At 41.1% G+C, this 17596-nt stretch overlaps 1 protein-coding gene across 2 annotated transcripts in view; it reads right to left on the bottom strand.

Moving 5' to 3' along the window:
• Positions 1-4915, bottom strand: part of TPP2 (tripeptidyl peptidase 2) — a 46506-nt gene extending 41591 nt beyond the window's left edge. For both annotated transcript variants that reach the window (XM_068677918.1, XM_068677927.1), the window contains exon 1: positions 4704-4915. In XM_068677918.1, coding sequence (XP_068534019.1) covers positions 4704-4865 — 162 coding nt within the window. In that variant the 5' untranslated portion in view covers positions 4866-4915. The remainder of the gene's footprint in view (positions 1-4703) is intronic.
• Positions 4916-17596: the final 12681 nt, after the last annotated feature.

Raw genomic sequence — 17596 nt, 5'->3', positions numbered from 1 at the left:
TTGAAAGCAGTGAAATCTCGAGCTAAGAGTAACACGCCTATCTTCCTGGCTTATAAATTTTCCCTTGATTTGCAAAACTGCTATTTGCAAAAAACACCATTTATGTTCCAGTGATTAGCAACATTGCTTTCATCCTACTGCTCCAGCCAAGTTTTACAGTAATGACAGCACAAACCTAGCAAGATGAAAGGTACTGAACTACATGCAGTTACAAGCTGGAGTCTTAACTGAGCATAAATCTAGCATGAACTCAGACTATAATCATCTTATTTTTCTGTTACAAGGACTCTGTCTCATATTTTATTAAATGGGAAGTGCTAAGGGCTAAAGCTATATATACCCAATACTGTGTAAGGTATAGTTTTACCTGAGTGAAGAGAAAGGAGAACTGACTTGCTAGGCAGAATTTAGGAACACAGCTTCAAAGCCTGCTCCAATTAAATGAAAACTAGCCCCAATGGACATTATGGCAGGTCCAGTTTTCCTACTAGGAAGGAGTCCAAGTCTACCCAACCACAGGGAGACACGATGATGTGTTTTTAAGGGGAAAGAATCAAATGGATCAGATAGGAGCAATACAAGGAGCTTCAGAAGTGAAGGAAAATATCACATAGCATTGAAGAACGACACACCATTTGACTTCTAATGACTTCTGAGAAAGAAGTTAGCAGGGCAAACAGTTTTTTACAAGATACACAGCAAAATAAAGCAACCACTGACATACCTATAGCCCCCGTCCACCTAGAGGAACCTACTACACAGTTACTAAGAATATGGCTAAGACCCTTACACATTCAGCAAAAATATTCAATGCTATCTTCTTGTAATAACATGCTTCACCTATTAGATCAATTTACTCAGCAAATAAACTGTTCCACATGCAGAAAAGTAACTGCTTGAAGGATAACTGGAATTGGCCATAAGTACCTAGTTTTACAGGTCTGCATTAAAGATTGATAAATAAAACAAACATCTCCTATATAATAACTGTACCAAAAGCAGGGGGAAAAAAGCTTCCTGTTCAGGACTGTGGCACCGCCTGCTGTTTTCCACTGCTTAAATATTTGGTATATTTGCTTTCATGCTCTATGAATAGTCTTGATCCTATACATAACGCACATGGCAGGTAGTTTTGCACAAATCATGTTCTGGAATTGTGGATTCCAGCCACCAGAAACGAACACCACGATCAAAGAATTTCATAAATCACTCCTGCTGTCAAAAAGACAATTATCAGGCTTTTATCACACCTCAACAAATACGGACAAGTACTCCAAGTCTCAAACTCCCGTGGTTTAAATCAACACAAAGCAGCAAACAATGGTCCCTCCCCCCCCCCCCCAAGTAAAAAACAGGTTTAATAGCTGTCAAAAACAACTGCAACAAGTACAAACAGGGCATTGATTCCTATTTCCCAGAAGGTAACAAACAGAACAGCTCTCATTGCAGAAACCACCACTGCTAGTCTGTTCATAGAAATTCACGTTGAGTCACAAAAACCACTAAAACCACGTTAACCTTCTAAAACATCTGCTGAACAGGCATTACGCAGCAGGGAAAACACACTTGGGCAATTCAGTGCATAGGCTTTCACACAAAGTAAAATTTTCTTGTGTTTGTAATTAATGCCTTCAGATGCCTGCCTCCACTCACAGGGAAGTCAAGAGCTGCTCCACTAATAAAGCAACAGATTACCCAAATCAGACACTTTAGTTAGAGGCGTGTTGAAAAATAAGCTGTTCAGTGATCAAAGCACAAGAAAACAAGTACGAAAACATAATCCGAGGTGACGTGTGTGAAGCAGACAAGTTATACCGCAACAGGTGGCCCGAACACCAATTTATGCCGTAGTGAGCTTGGGTAGTTTTGAAGGTTGTTTCGCAACCACTCCAGAAACACTATGCTACGCAGCTCTTTTGTCTTCCCGCTGAATAGCAGATCCAAACACACACGTGTGCTTGCGCCATTACAATCAACAAATCGGAGTCTTTCAGTCAGCCACAGAGAAGTGAGCATTTCAGTTGCAAAGGTCCAAGGTTCAACTCCTAGTGGCAGCGATCCAGACAGTCAGTCATTCACCGCAAGCAACTGATACGGGTTCTTCTGCGGACATGAGCTGCTGCTTGGCGTACTGCCCACCAATAGCAATGCTACAGTGAAACTCAGATTTCAACTGTTTTTTCAGGTCCTGTGTTTCTGAGGGTAAAAATTAAATCAATGTGAACTTGGTCAATTTCCTAGTCTGATCAGAGAATCCTGAAGTACTGAATGTATTACAGACAGGAGGTATGTTTCAATACATCTTGCAATAAAATTCAAAAAACTGAAAATTTCTATGCAATGAAATTTAAAAAAAATGTATCCATAAAAAAACACAATTGTACTTTTACTATCATGGTTTTGCCACAATCATTTGAAAAAAAAATCTACTTGTTAATTACAGAATGATTTTGTTGTTTATACATTTTTATTGAAGTTTCAAAAATGTGGTTTCATGTTAACTCTGACTCTAGAACACATGAAGAAATAAGTTGAACACTTCAAAAATAAAGCATATGTATAATCCTGGCAGCTGATGCATATAAGAAAAGTACAGGAATACCACTCCCTGCGATGATGCTGCCTGAAAAAGGCAAGCCAGATGCATTTGAGCATACTTTTATCCAACCATACAACTTATCTATCGTGAAATACAGCAAGAATCAACAGCAACAACAGGGAAACGACAGGGTGGGGATGAACAAAGACAACACATATACAACCACAACTCTCCATTAAACTTCCGCGCCCACACAAAATTTCATCAGGTACTGTGCCTTAATGAGGAATCAAGAGCCAGGATTTGGCAGATAATGCTAGGAAACAGATTCTGCTGAGAGGGGAAGAAAACAGCATGTAAGAAGCCGACAAACTGAACTGTGAGTTGGTGGCAACACGCAGAGCGCAAAGCAATGGAAGTCTAGGTGAGAAAGTTCACTCGAGGACACCAGCTACTAGACATTCAGAAAGGAAAGGAAAATAAGTACAAGTTGGATTAACGTTTTACGTAGCAAAGCAAGAAAAACAACAAAAATACAGCTGATGCAAGTAGGTTTGTTAAGCCCAGTAACTAACATCAGTATGGCAGCAAATGTCCAGGAAAGAATGTAAACATAAAGGTGCTTCTCTGTCATACCCTAAATCGTTCTGTCTCTCGGCAACTGACTGCATGCTTCGCATTTACATTACTGGTGTTGACAAACCAAAGTATGAAATAACAAGCAAAGGAAACCTACCTAAGAGTGAGACACTGGGAGCAGCAAAACATGACCTTTGTTTTTGTTTTGACTAAGAACCCCACTACACTCAAAACAGGACAGCTCACTTTGGCCTTTAATTATTATTGACAGTAACTTCCACTAAAAGATGCAATGCCTATTAACCGTGCTGCATATAGTGCCCTCTTTTTGCTTTAACCAACTGACTCAATTCTCCAAGTTCTAACCCCGTGCCACACTGAGAACCAGCAGTAAGTCAGACAGCAAGAAAAAGCAGCAGCAGAGAAGAGGGCAGGAGGGAAAAGTCATCCCAAGGCTGGAAAACACATGCCACCACATGGCTGCTCCTACTGTGCAACATGCTGTCTCGCCCCAGGATACCTCCAGGAAGGGCGCCTGGAGGCAGAACGTAAATTGCCTGTTTCACTGAAGAGTGAGGACATCCTCCTTCTGAAGCAACATTTATGAAGCTATGTTTCAGAGCGTGCACTGCCTGCATCTCCCTTGTAATTCCCCACACCCTGCACAATAAGCTGCCACGTTGTGTAGATCAGCAATGTGCATCCAGCTAACACCCCCTGAAATTCACTTTCATCCACTGGAAGTTGTATTTTTTTTTCCAAAGTTCTCTACAAATCTTTTGCTTCGCTCCCTAATATTTTATCTTCCAGATAAAGAAACCAGGTAACCTCAGACTTTAAGGGATTATTATGAACCCTCATGATCTCAGCCTTGACCATACCTATTTTCTTTAATCCATGCCAAAGTAAAGCATCCCCTTATTGCCCACGAACTCATGCTTTTTTGGTTCACCACTCCTAGTTTTGACCTCTGAGGCATTTTGCGTTCACGTTTAACTTCACAACTATGCATATCCCATTTATATACACTTCAACAAACCTGCCTTTATCAATGACATGGACAGACCTGGGAGTAGCTCGTTTGTTTTTTGTTTAGCTTTTGGCTAGCTTCAGTCCAGCTTCACTGAACTAAGCCACAGCAGCTGCCCAGTCCCACCCCAGACGCCCTCCTCGCTAACCCTGTTACTCCTCAGAAGTGCATCAGTTAGGAATGCTGCACTAAACCCACGCCAGGGCCAGGTCCCTGCCCCAAGGCACTTGAGACAAAACCCGTGCCAAACAAAGGGCAGAGCGGGCGCTGGGCTCACACAAAGGCCCCGACACCCAGGCGGGTCGCGTGGGGGCCATTTCTCGAGGCTTCCCCCGCCACCTCTGCTCGGAAACACGCTGGCAAGAACCCACGAGCAGCGGTGACATAAAAACCCACGGAGAAGCTCCACGATAAAGAAGCGTTAATAAACAAACGATAAAGAAATACCCCCCCCCCCCCCCCCCCCCCAGCAGCCCACCCCAGCCCGAGGGCGGCCCGGCCCGGCCCTGCCCTGCCCTGCCCGGCGCTGACTCAGGGCGCTCTGCCGGCCGTTACCTGCATGCCCGGCGCCCCCGGGTCCACGCCGGTGTCGAGCACGGCCAGCAGCACCCCCCGGCCGTCGAAGTCGGGGAAGCGGGCGAGGAAGGCGGCGGCGCCGGTCTCCTTCTTGGGCAGGAGGCCGTGGAAGGGGAACGGCTCCTCGGCGGCGGCCGCCATCACGCGAGGGCAGGCCCAGGCCGGGCCGCGCTGAGGCGGGGAGGCGGAGCCGGGCCCTGCGCATGCGCCCCGCTGAGGGGACGCGGGGATAGCGCGGCCTGGGGCTGCGCCCGCTGCCGCCCGGTTGTTAATAAAGGGGATGTGGAGATGCTTTGTGTGCTTCGTTTATTTATTTATTATTCATTCCTTCCCAATCTCTTCATACCCGCCCCCCTTGACCACCCGAAGCGCCAAATAAAATTTTTGGTGGGGTTGCCAAGGGAAAACGCCCGCTTCCAAGAGGGTCTTTAAAGCTGCGCTCCAAGCCTGCCTGATTGTTAATAAACCTGCAAACAAACAAAATCAGCTGCAGGGTGACAGAAACAAAACCTATGCCAAACCCACGGAAAATCCGTTCTGCTCGCAGAGCCTGGCCCCAGCCTGCTTACCCGCTTCAACAGGCCGCAAGGGCAGGATCCTTTGGTGTCTGCCTTCCCCAGGCGGGTTTCTGCTCAGGGGAGAGGAGAAAAAAGGATTTATCTGGGTGTCTTGCTCCCCATGAAGCAAAAAGGGACTGGTGCTTTTCTGAGTTTTGGGTTGGTTTGGTTTTCCCAGCAAACAGTGGTATACATTATGCTTTTTCCTTATTTTCTGGGCTGCCATTGGCAATGTCTTCCAGCTCATCATGGTCTTCCAGCCTTAGAAATCTACAGAATTTTATTCACGTAAAATACCAAGATAAACCCGAAAAGCACTGCCTTTAAAAGTGCGTACTATATATATACATATGTTTATATATATATAAGAGTCAAAGCTGTACTGTATGTACTTACTGTGGAGCTCCATCTGCTTCCCTGTTTGGCTTTCAATCAAAAGTCAAAATTTTGAATTCTGATGTCTAGATATCATATGATTGACTGTTTCTTAGAATACTGCTGGTGTGTGATAGCCATATTCAGATTTTTTAGGATTATATAAAACACTGACTGATCTTACTTTGGGAGACAATTATTCTGACAATATCATTATTCACTTGGGTAACATCTAATTTATTGCCTGTTTGGGTTTAGTTTTCCTTCTATGCGTCATTGCTAATACAAATCAATGGGAGATACTTGCATTTCTGGCAGCACATTCAGATCATCAGAAGTCAAATATTTCCAATTCTAATACATTTTGAGACATCCAAGTACATCAAATTCTCAAAATATTTCATATCACATGCAATACACAAGCTGTATGTTGCAATTCAGAGACATTTATTACTAACTCTGAAAATTTCTGCACTGTTCTATTGCCTTCACCTCAGAGTTATATCACAAACAAATCATCTAATTATCGGGCACATTAACTGTACACATAGCTGTAACTCAGTGGTGTGCACTGCCAAGTAGCAAGGCAGGTTCTACAGGAAAAATCAGAATACGAGGAAGGTGTGCCAAACAGCTTTTAACAGATTGAAACAGTACCAAGAGAGAAGAAAGAAAAAACAGATTTAATTTACAGTCTTTAAAACTCATAACCATGTTTTAATACAAATGCTATGTGTTGTGATACTGGGTTAAGGTTAAGGCTGTGCATCCTACTGAGCCTTTGCAGATCTGAAAAAAAAAAAAGAGAGATTTTTTCTTGAATGGTACATTTAATTCTGAGCTTCTCATGTTTGTAATGTTTGGTTTGGTTCTATGGCTTTTTACAATAAGTCTGCAGCACATTTGTTTTATAAGAGTAATACTCTCAACATTGACTAATCTTACTGTATCTAATATTCTGAATTAAATAAATAGAGCTTTGTTTTGCAATGAGTAATACTCTTGCTGTTCTGCAAAAGTAAAGGCAAAAGTAAAGCTGCCATATTGAAAACTCAAGAGTTTTTCTCAAAGCTTCTTGAAACAATATGGTTTGGTCATTAGAATAATGATTTAGCTTCTCTTGGGATCTAAGTTTATACAGCAGTTCATCTGGGTTCACTGCATTAAATAGATTCATATCCCCATATTAGGAACCATTTCGGCTGTTTATATGTGAATCTGGGGAGTGAGCCAAAGCAAAAGAGTAAGCAACATCTGCCACGTCCCAGGACCCGGATTTTGAAAAGTTGCACATGATTTGCAGATGTCTTTGAAAGCCATGGCTGCTCGTTTTCCCTAATTATTCTTCTACTGTGAAATGAGTTTTAGGCCTCCTCACACCATCTAAATAGCTACAGGTAGCTTGATTTCTGTAGGCAAGTGGTACTCCATCCAGCTTCATCTCTGAGGGTGGCAAACTTCATGAGCATTTTCCATCCAGTGTGGCTTCCAGGTCACTGGATGAGAAGCATGTGTGACAGCATGCTCTCTGGACACTACTGGGTAAAGAGTCTATCGTGTGCTTTAGCAAAAACATGCTACCACTGCCAAAGATATTGTTTACAGGTTTCCAGCTGTGATGGGACAGTCTGATTTGGACAGCAGCATGAAACCCACTCCTACCAGAGTAGGTGGGCTTCTGTGTCTGCTTTTGAGAATCAGTAAAGCTGCTTCAGTCTCGACAGCACTGTGCAGTTCTCTACCTTGCTCGCGCTAGGCCTGCTAGGGCACAGAAATGAGACAATGCCCTTTGATTTCATGAGCAGCCCTGACATGCTTCAGACAAGGATGTTGAGGATACTTGCTGTGTCTTCTGCCTGAAGTTTCATCCAGAAGTTGGATGCTTGTGTTCTGATCTCTCTTCTGTCTGAGCTTGCAGACTAAAAGCTCTGGATGCTGCAGGGTTTTCTCTGAGTCAGCCTTTTCTGTTTTGCATGGAAGCATCCCAAAGTGAACAAGAGGCAACATGACCCAGTATCTTGCTAGTGCAGACATTGACATGGATGCAGGAGTACTGGGGTTTTCATTCTTTCTCTAATTAACACTGAATTATTCTATGCAAAGTATCAATTGGAGCTGAGCACAAGAACTCTTAAAATTCACTTGCAAGCAACTACCTTGATCTGTGGGTTACAGATTTCACCCACTCATATCATCTTTCAACCTTGCCTCAGTTGCAACATGTTGGAAGGACGAATGAGCCTACTAGTTAGACCAGGGGCAAAGGCTGTTAATCAAAACACATTAGGAAAGGGAGGGACTTCAATATTTCAAGTGAGTTCATTAATTACTGAGGTGTTCAGTAAAGGTCCCTCCTCATTCCCACTTCATGTTGGAGAGTTAGCTTTGGTATTTAATTCTGAGGTTACAATGGGGATAGATGGTCCTTGTGAGAGGTGAAAATCAAGGTGTACCTAACTCCTGTCATTTCCTTTTGGCCATCTTCCCTTTACACTGGCTCTCATGAGTCCTACGTAAGTGCAAATCAACATGGGTCTTCCAGAAGGAAGAGGTTTCCATCTGTTCTTGGCCTTTCTGTGGCCATTTGCTCTCATTCTGCTTCCTCAGTCTCTTGTGGTTGTGGGGCTTTGCAGTGGACTATATCAGGGAATGAACCTGGCTGAAAACTATCCCACAAAAGCAGTCAGGAGCTGCAGGGACAGGTTCCTGTGACACTTCTGGCATGGTTGTGCTGGTGCAGAGCTTTCTGATAGCAAATCTTTCCTTCCTGGAAAATGTATCCTCAGCTTTGTCTTCATGAAGTTATTTACCTAATTGAGTCAGTTTGCCAAGTTTGTTCCTTGATAAGAATAAAATAAGAATATCATTGTATACATCTTGAATGATGAGGTCATTAGTCACAACAGCTGGCTGTTTCTCTCCCACATAATCATACTTCAGATATGCCTGCTAGAGTTATCAGAAGCTAAAATTAATGAATTCTTATTGTTCTTTGCCACAGACTCTTGAGGCCCAGCTAATGGTTTTAGGCTATGCTCTCATTCACAAAGTTGTTAAAAGTTGTCTATAATTATATTCATATGGAGAACTGTTCATATACTGCTTTAAACAATTTCTCAATAATGTGATTTAAAATAACTGATTAATGCTGAAAAACTAAGATAGTTTTTACCAAGGCACTGGCCTCAGCAAAAATCTGCAACTGATGTTCCGTACTGATTCAACCTCAAACATCTGATGGTCTTCTAAGGTGCCTTTTGGTACAAAATTACAGGTATGGTTGTTTTTTGTTTGATTTTAAGCATTTATTTGAGAACACCTTTTATTTTCATTGTAACTAATGAGTTTTTCTTTGTTGTTTGTTTGTTTGTTTTCACAGAATCACAGAATTTCTAGGTTGGAAGAGACCTCAAGATCATCGAGTCCAATCTCTGACCTAACACTAACAGTCCTCCACTTATCCATATCACTAAGCTCTACATCTAAACGTCTTTTAAAGACCTCCAGGGATGGTGACTCCACCACTTCCCTGGGCAGCCTGTTCCAATGCCTAACAACCCTTTCAGTAAAGAAGTTCTTCCTAACATCCAACCTAAAACTCCCCTGGTGCAACTTTAGCCCATTCTCCCTCATTGTGTCACCAGGCACGTGGGAGAACAGACCAACCCCCACCTCACTACAGCCTCCTTTAAGGTATCTGTAGAGAGCAATAAGGTCGCCCCTGAGCCTCCTTTTCTCCAGGCTGAACAAGCCCAGCTCCCTCAGCCGCTCCTCGTAGGACTTATTCTCCAGACTCCTCACCAACTTCGTTGCCCTTCTCTGGACTTGCTCAAGCACCTCGATGTCCTTCTTGTAGTGAGGGGCCCAAAACTGAACACAGTACTTGAGGTGCGGCCTCACCAGAGCCAACCCCTTACCAACAAAATGAAATTTTTGAAAATAACCAACAAAATTAATTTTTGTTTTCTTTTGTTTTAGAAAAAGAAGGAAAGAAGAGAATTGCACCTTGTGACAACAAACCCCTGCAACGGAAGAAGACTCAGAAGAGGTGTGCAAGGCTCAGGGACAGATTTAAGGAATGATCACCAATTATTGTAAAGAAAGCTGAACTCACCTTAGTATGGAGGGTGTTGAGAGTGATTTTGTTTTAGATATCCAGCTATACCAGTGGGTTTTTGGGTTGTGTAAAAAGCCTTCCCTGAGATAATTAGTAGAGGAAAACAGCATGGGTGGAGAAGGGTGTAGTCAAGTCAGACAAACCTATAAAGTGTAAAAGCTGAATAACCAACAAAATTAATTTTGAAGACAGCAACTGGCTTGATCTGGTTTCAACCCACATATTCATCCTCTGTGATAGGGACGCCCAGTGTTGTAATAATGACCATATAGAGAACATATAATGGTAATTACATTTGTGTTGTGTTTCAACAATATATTGCAATTGCTATAATGTGCTCGTGATTTCAGTACATTGCTGTGTCACTCTGAAATATTCCAAATCCAAAGTAACATCAAATATCTACAAATAAGGAAATTTGGTGTTAAACATGAAGCTCTCCTAATGGGGAGTATCTCAAAGAATTTCTCAGAGCATATTAGGCTCTGGCACCCCTCCAAGCCACAAGAGGCTTGAGGGTCCTCAGCCAAACACAGCTGGCAGTTGACACTTATAGCAAGCATTCCTTCCAAGTAATTATCCAAATCATTGGAGGTTGTGTTCCAATCTCAAAGTGACTTTCTTGCAATTTATCTTCCCTAAGAAAATTAGACATGCATTTTTTGTCTCGCATGTGAAGAAGACCTTCCAAGGAATTAGAGAGAATTACTTATGGCTGAGGTTTGAAATGGTGTAACACGGAATAATGAGGATCTGGCAAATGTGGTCTCCATGATCAGTTTTCTAGCTGGAGAGCATTCAAAGCCAAATTATTATGTTCTGTGTAAGAACATGAATGAAACTGAGAGAACCATGCCTTCATCAGTGTAGGAAAGATGCAAGAAGAACTGTAGGGTCTTTAACTTCTTTGCAGAACTGAGCAAAGAAATTGTTGGATATAAATATGTACTTGCTTTTCCTAGAGGTGAGCATGCAGATTGATTTTTCAGGTATCTCTGAACCTTGAAACAGAATTAAGCCTTTTTCCCACACTTGGTCTTGCACACTATATAGAGATTTGTAACTGAAATATAAAGATTAGTAGAGTGGATTGTGATGGAAATTTATATATGTAAAAGCACCAGAAGCAACAATACCAACCAAACATTGAAGAACATGTTATGTCGATAACTAAGGACACGACTAATATCAGTCAAAAGGGTAAACTCCAAGGAATGGGTTGTTTACATCAGGACCAGATGGCCTGAGCTCTGATGAGGCTACAGCATGATGACTTTTCAGCAGAAGACTCGAACTTATAACAGGAGGATGGCAGCAAGGTTACAGCAAGGCCGTAGCCACAAGGGTACCCAAATGAGGAAACCAGACCATGGGTAGTGACCTTCCCTAAGGTTTCTGGTAAAGTAAGCAAGATTCTCAGGCGAAACTTGATGCCATGGTAACTACCTCCTAAAGAGCATAAAATGACGTCCAACACCTATTGTCAGCAAGAGGAATCCAAGAGGTGTAGTTAGGAGTTGATGTCCCTTGTCCCCTGTGTCATGTCTAAATGGAATTGGCCAGACCACTAAGACACACACATTTTGCTGCAAGTGGATGTGTGGGTGTAGGAGGGTAAAATCTCTGAGATAATGAACATAATGACCCAAATTGGTTTTGTGTGACATAAGTCATCTTCATCCCTGCAGTTTCACATTGATTTCTGCTATATTAAATTTCTGCAATCACAGGAATATTATATTAACAGGGTGATTGCCCAAGCAGCCAGCATTGCAGCAGCACATACTCTGTTAAATGAGAGTCATTTGTGTGTTTTTATGCTTTTAATTATTTGGATTTTGTAAGACACCAAAGCTTTGTTTCCTTTCAAATTTATGAAGGTAAATACTCTTGTGCAAGTTACAATTTTACAGAATTAAGTATAGCAATTCAAGCCTATTTATGCTGAAATGTAAAGCACACATCCTTACAAGCTGTTTTTAAACCATTCCCATAAATGCTTAAATTCTAAAGCCCCATCTTGGAAAGGCTGAAAAATATATCATGTGTTTGCATACGTATATGAAACATTTTCATATATCTTATGATGGAACTTAAGAGATTCTGATTTATAAATGCTTTATTTATTTAGACGTAAATACATGAGACATCTGAAACTATTTTCTTAGACAGAAACCGTGCAGTAAGCCAACAAAGAGTATATAGAAAATTTCTTGTAACTACTTTTACAACATTATTGACAGTGCTTTTTATTATAGATGATCCTTAACTAAAGTGTAGATATTCTGAACTCTAAAGTTCTAGCTTTTGTCTCCATAAGGGATAAATCTGAGCACCAATTATTTATTTGGCTTACGTGAATAGGAAATGGGGAGCAGCTATTGGATTCCAGTAGTCAGGACTGAGGAATTTGCTTAAAGTAAAGCTGGTCTTGAAAGAAATAAAAAGAGAACTGCATCAAGGTAAGAAAAGTTACAGTGAATTTCCTTTAATACAAAGGTGTCTTGTGAGAAGTCTCCCAAATAGCAGCAGCTCTTACCGTGAGGATAGTGCTGTCCATTCCCCCATTTAAATCCTTTTTTTTTTTTTTTTTGTTTTGCCACATGCAGTGGCAGAAATACTCAGTGGGAGTTTACCTCCATTTACAAATGGAGGCAACTACAAACCTCCTACAAACTAGTCACAGCAGGTAGCAACTTTTAACATCTTGTAAGTAATTTCCTTTTTTTTTTTTTTTTTTTTAAAATGAATGCCTGAACACAATCAGTAGCCCTCAGCAGGGATTTCACTGTCTCTCTTCAAGGACATGAAGAAAGTCATGGCATAAGAGAAAAGGAAGCATAGGAGAAAACTATAAGGTCCTGCACAAGGTAATTGATTCCACCCCCCCCGCCCCCCTTTTCCAGTGGGTGACAAAGAGCAGCATAATCTATGCTGTTCTTGACTTTTATGGTACTACTCACTTAATCTCCATGTTTTACAGATGCACACGTCAGATACATTTTCTGCTGAGGTCCCCCATGAACTAAAACATGTAAGACCTGACCCTGTCTCCAGTAAATAAATGAATAGATGAGCTTAAATCTTCAAACTAATACTTTTTTGTTTGTTTGTTTGTTTGTTTTGTTTCTTTGCTTGTTTTTCTTAAGTTTCTCTATAATTCCATTTTTTGTTTATTACTCTTCCATTTTCTTGGAAAGACAATGATGTCACTAAATAGGAACCTAAAAGAAATTTAGAAATCCACTGGTAGAATGTTGCTAAAAGAACAAAATGCCGAGAATCCCAGGAAAGATTTTGACTACTTCCAGGAAATATCTTTTTTGAAGAGCACAGAGCTCTTTCCAGAAGATAGTAAGAACATGGCTCCTCAGGGTCATTTCCTGGGTTATTTAGCCTATGCCTGAAGAATATATTTCAGAACCTAGGGGAGGTTAGTGTGTCCATCTGATCAGTATCCCAGACAAACATAAGTGATGTTTGTGAATATTCTCTGAACCCTTTACTATTTTCAGTTCAGGTTATTTCCTAAACATGATGAGGCTTGTCTATTAAGTAACCCTGCATGGATATGCCTTCCACATGCTTGTTTAGGCTCCACCTGAAAGTATGGTGGCAGTGGTGGGGTTTCAGCCACATGGCATATGGATTTTTTTTTACCTGACTTAGAAATAAGAATAACTCCAAAGCTACTTGTTTCAGGCTCTGAAAACTCGGAAAAGACATATTCTGCCAGTGATGTAGTGACTGGGATGCACTTTTGTTTTGCAAAATATAAAACCACCCCTCAGTTATTAGTTCTAACAGAGTAGTATCACAAATCATATATTTATTAAAGTTCTCCTCTTGAGGGCAGCAAACATTCAGAACTAAAACTTGTTCATGTTTCTTACTGGTGGGATAAAGAATATCCTGAATTTGAGATACATCAGGTTTAGTTTGGTCATTGGTCCCATGGCTGAGTAGATCTGCTGTGGTTTAAACTGGCAGGCACTTCAGCCCCACACAGCCACTTGCTCACTCCCCCACAGTGGGATAAGGGAGAGAATCAGAAAGGTAAATGTGTGACAACTTGTGGATTAACAGGTTAACAGGAAATAAAGGAAAAAAAAAAAAAAGACAAAAAAAAAAAAAGTTATACAGAACAGAATTGCTCGCCACCAGTCAACAGATGGCCAGTCAGTCCATGAGCAATACCAGCCCCCCTAGACAACTCCCCCAAGTTTTATGATGCCATCCATTTAGTATGGGACATCTCTCTGACCAGCCTGGGCCAGCTGTCCTGGCTGTGTCCCCTCCCAGCTCCTGGTGCACTCTCAGCCCCCTCTCTGGCAAGGCAGCACAAGAAGTTGAAAAGTTCTTGGCTCTGTGTAAGCACTGCTCTGCAACAACATCAGTGTGTTATCAATACTATTTTCATTGTAAATACAAAACATCACCTCATGAGCCTACATGAAGAAAATTAATTCTATGCAAGACAAAAACAGCACAAAGGCTCTGCCAGCAGCTTTACAGCTCTTATGTTAAAGGACAAAACCTGAAAGTTTAAGTGAAAAATACAGCTTATGAAACCAAGGCTTGACCTTATAAACCAACTGCGAACAGAGTAACAGAGAAGAAGAAACATGCCCATTGTTAGTAAGGCCAGGAGAAAAAAAAATCGACTTAAAATTAAGCAGTTTTCTTTTTCTATGTATTGTTGCCACTAATGCCAGTTGCATGTGGTAAAGTTTAAAATGAGCTTTTAAAATACGGCTTTGTAATCATAGAATTCAACCAAACATTGTGTGAGTAGCTCAGGGGCCAGCCTTTGGCAGCACTGGTGATTTATGAACATGTTCAAATGTTCAGACATTCACAAATTACATCTCTGGCTGTATTCTGCCTAGTATGTTTTTATCATGAACATAGTGCAATGCCTTAAAATGGAGAAAAGGAAAGAACTACAGACAAAATAGTAAAAACTACTGACGTGCTGGGCCTCCCTGTGTATTGTTTGTGGCTTCATCCTTTGCTACAGTTTCATGCTGCAAAATAAGTAAATGCAAATGATTGCAGGAATTAATAGGTCTGTTACGTGTTTCAGGAAATATTTCTGAACCTCAGTGCAACACCTGCTCTTGCTACTTCTTGTGCTAGTGCCCTGTACTGCACCAGTGATGGGCAGACTCTCTTAAATGTCATACCAAGTTCAATGCAAGGAATAAGCTTCCTTTCCTCATTTATGTGATAAGGAAAAAAAAAATAAATCAAGAAATGTTTGAACTAGTGCTGTATTTACTACTTCAGACAGCTGTGACTTTTTTGTAATCACTAAATGAAGCTAGACAAAGGAGTAAATTAGACAAATCTAAGTGTAACGTTTCATGCTGCCAATGCTACAAATGTACATTGGCATATCTCATTTCACTGTTACATTGATCTTATTAATAGCCACTGTGATTCAGAACTATTTTCTTTGCTTTTGACCCAGAAAGTAAGCCTGACCCAGAAATGACCTGCTTTCCTTGAACTTATTTCATGTGCTAGAAAACATAATACCCTCAAACCAGAGCTCACAGGAACAATGGAAAGAGTTTGACTGCCTTCTGTTCTTTTTGTGGCTTAATTCCAGTTCCCAGAAAAGCTGAATATTATTCCCTGTGTGATATAGCTGTTCTACACTGAACTACACACTACAGGAGTACTTGCAGTCCTATAACAAGAACAAGAGTCTAGATGTGTTACCCAAATCCTATATCTGAAATCCCCAAGTAGTTTACATGTACTGCATTTTTGGTGATATTGATCAGTTTGTCATAAGGCAGAGGAAATTTGGGAAAGTCATCCTCATGGAATGTAATGTAGTCCAAAAGAATGAAACTCATGCTGATGTGAACAGTGGTGAATGTTGCACGCCTTTCCTGGAAAGGCTGTCCAGAGGCTTATGGTGGTTTCACACTGATGGCTAGCTCAACTCTACCACAACCACTCTCTCATTCCCCCTCCACAAGGTAACAGGGGGAGAAAATGCGATGAAAAGGGCTCAAGGCTTGAGATAATGACAGGGAGGTTGTTCACCAGTTACCACCATGGGCAAAACAAACTCAGCATAAGGGAGTCTCATGCAATTTATCAGCTACTAATAATGGACTAGAGTAGTGAGAAACTAAAAGTAAACTAAAAACACCTTCCCCCCATCCACCTCTTGTATGTCCTCCCCCAAAGCAGCAGATGGGAACAGGGAATGGGGGCTGCAGTCAGCCCCTAATGCTTCATCTCCACCACTCCTTCGTGGTCCCTCTCTGCCCCTGCTCCAAGTGGGATCCCTCCCACTGGATGTTGTCCTTCTGAAACTGAGCCTGCGGGAGCTGCCCATAGGCAGCAGCTCTTCAAGAACCGCTCCCACATGGGTCTGTATTCACAGAAGCTGCCCCTGCAGCCCCCTGCTACCAAAACCTTGCTGTGTAAACCCAGTACAGGCTTATGAAGGAGACCTGACCACGCAGGTTGTTTTCTGTGGTGTGCAGGGTAAACTACATTCAGACTGGTGAAAGAGCATGAGATTTAATACTGCATCCATCTGCATGGCTGGACTTAGTCCTATCACCTTCTGCAATGGTGACTCTTACTAGTAGGCATTTCAACTTCTTTCATGCCTGTCTGTAAGGCTCTGCTGTTGGATCATGTGGAACCCCCTCCTGCCTTTGTTGTGCTTTGAAAAAATCCACTGGAGTTGTAGCTACATAACTCCTTCCTATCCGACCTATGGAAAGGTTTCCTCTCTTTTCCCAGTCAGATCTGTACTCCACCAGAAGAGCAAGTTGTTCTGACAAAAGAGAGGAAAGGTTTTTGTCCATATGCTCTTATATGCCCGGATCAATAAAACATTGTACATATTTGCTTGCTGTCATGTAATGCAAGCCTTAGGGTGGTGCTTCTTCTTTCAAAGTTTTTAAACCCCCAATTTTTAATATTTCTGTATATCTGACCATTTTACCTGTCCTATCTGAGTGGGTTCATAAATGGCATCACCCATTGCTCCCATGCAAAATCAGGTTCACTTTGCCCATATGACATCTTTAAATGCCTTCTGAATTGCTTCTTCTATCATTTACAATTGTAGTATTTTTTGCCCTAACATAATTCAGAATTGTAAAGTAGGTATTTGTACTCAGATATATGTGCATCTTTCTTAGACGGGTATTTCAAACCGTAGTCAGATGAATACCATTTAAATAGAAAATAACATCTGCTAATACACAAAATGTCTTTTAGATTAGCTATGCAAAATATATAGAAATAATTAACTTTGTGGCCACTAGATGTGACTGTTGCTCTGTGTAAACACAGCTGAAGCATCATTCATCGCTATGTCCTTTGAAAACATTATGTGGGATAACTCTGTATCTTCTACCATTGTCCTTAATTCTATAAATTGAATCTTCACTATTTATTTTAAAAATTACACCTTAGAAATTTCAGAGCAAGAATTTCATCATTCTGAAGTCTAACAATTAGACATTTTATTAGAATGAATACATTTTCTCTATAAAATATAAATTGATAGGAGAAATAAATAAGTAGATCTTTGCACTGAAGTTCAACTAGATATTCTTTGATTCAACACTCAAATATTTTACAGTTCAGATAACACTGGGATATTAGAAAGTATGTCTTTTTGATTACTGATTTTTTTCCTTCCTTCAATATAACCATTAGGTCTAATTTATAAATAGGTCTAATTCAGTTAATATAGAGATTTTTGTTTTCCCAATATCACATCAGTGGGATGCCTAACACTTATCTGTCCTGTCCAGTTAACTAGTCCAAAATCTCCCCTG

The sequence above is a fragment of the Anas acuta genome, chromosome 1 (genome assembly GCF_963932015.1).
Source record: "Anas acuta chromosome 1, bAnaAcu1.1, whole genome shotgun sequence".
Lineage (NCBI taxonomy): Eukaryota > Metazoa > Chordata > Aves > Anseriformes > Anatidae > Anas > Anas acuta.
The sequence above is the reverse complement of the archived record's forward strand: the minus strand, read 5'-3'. Positions and strand labels throughout refer to the sequence as shown.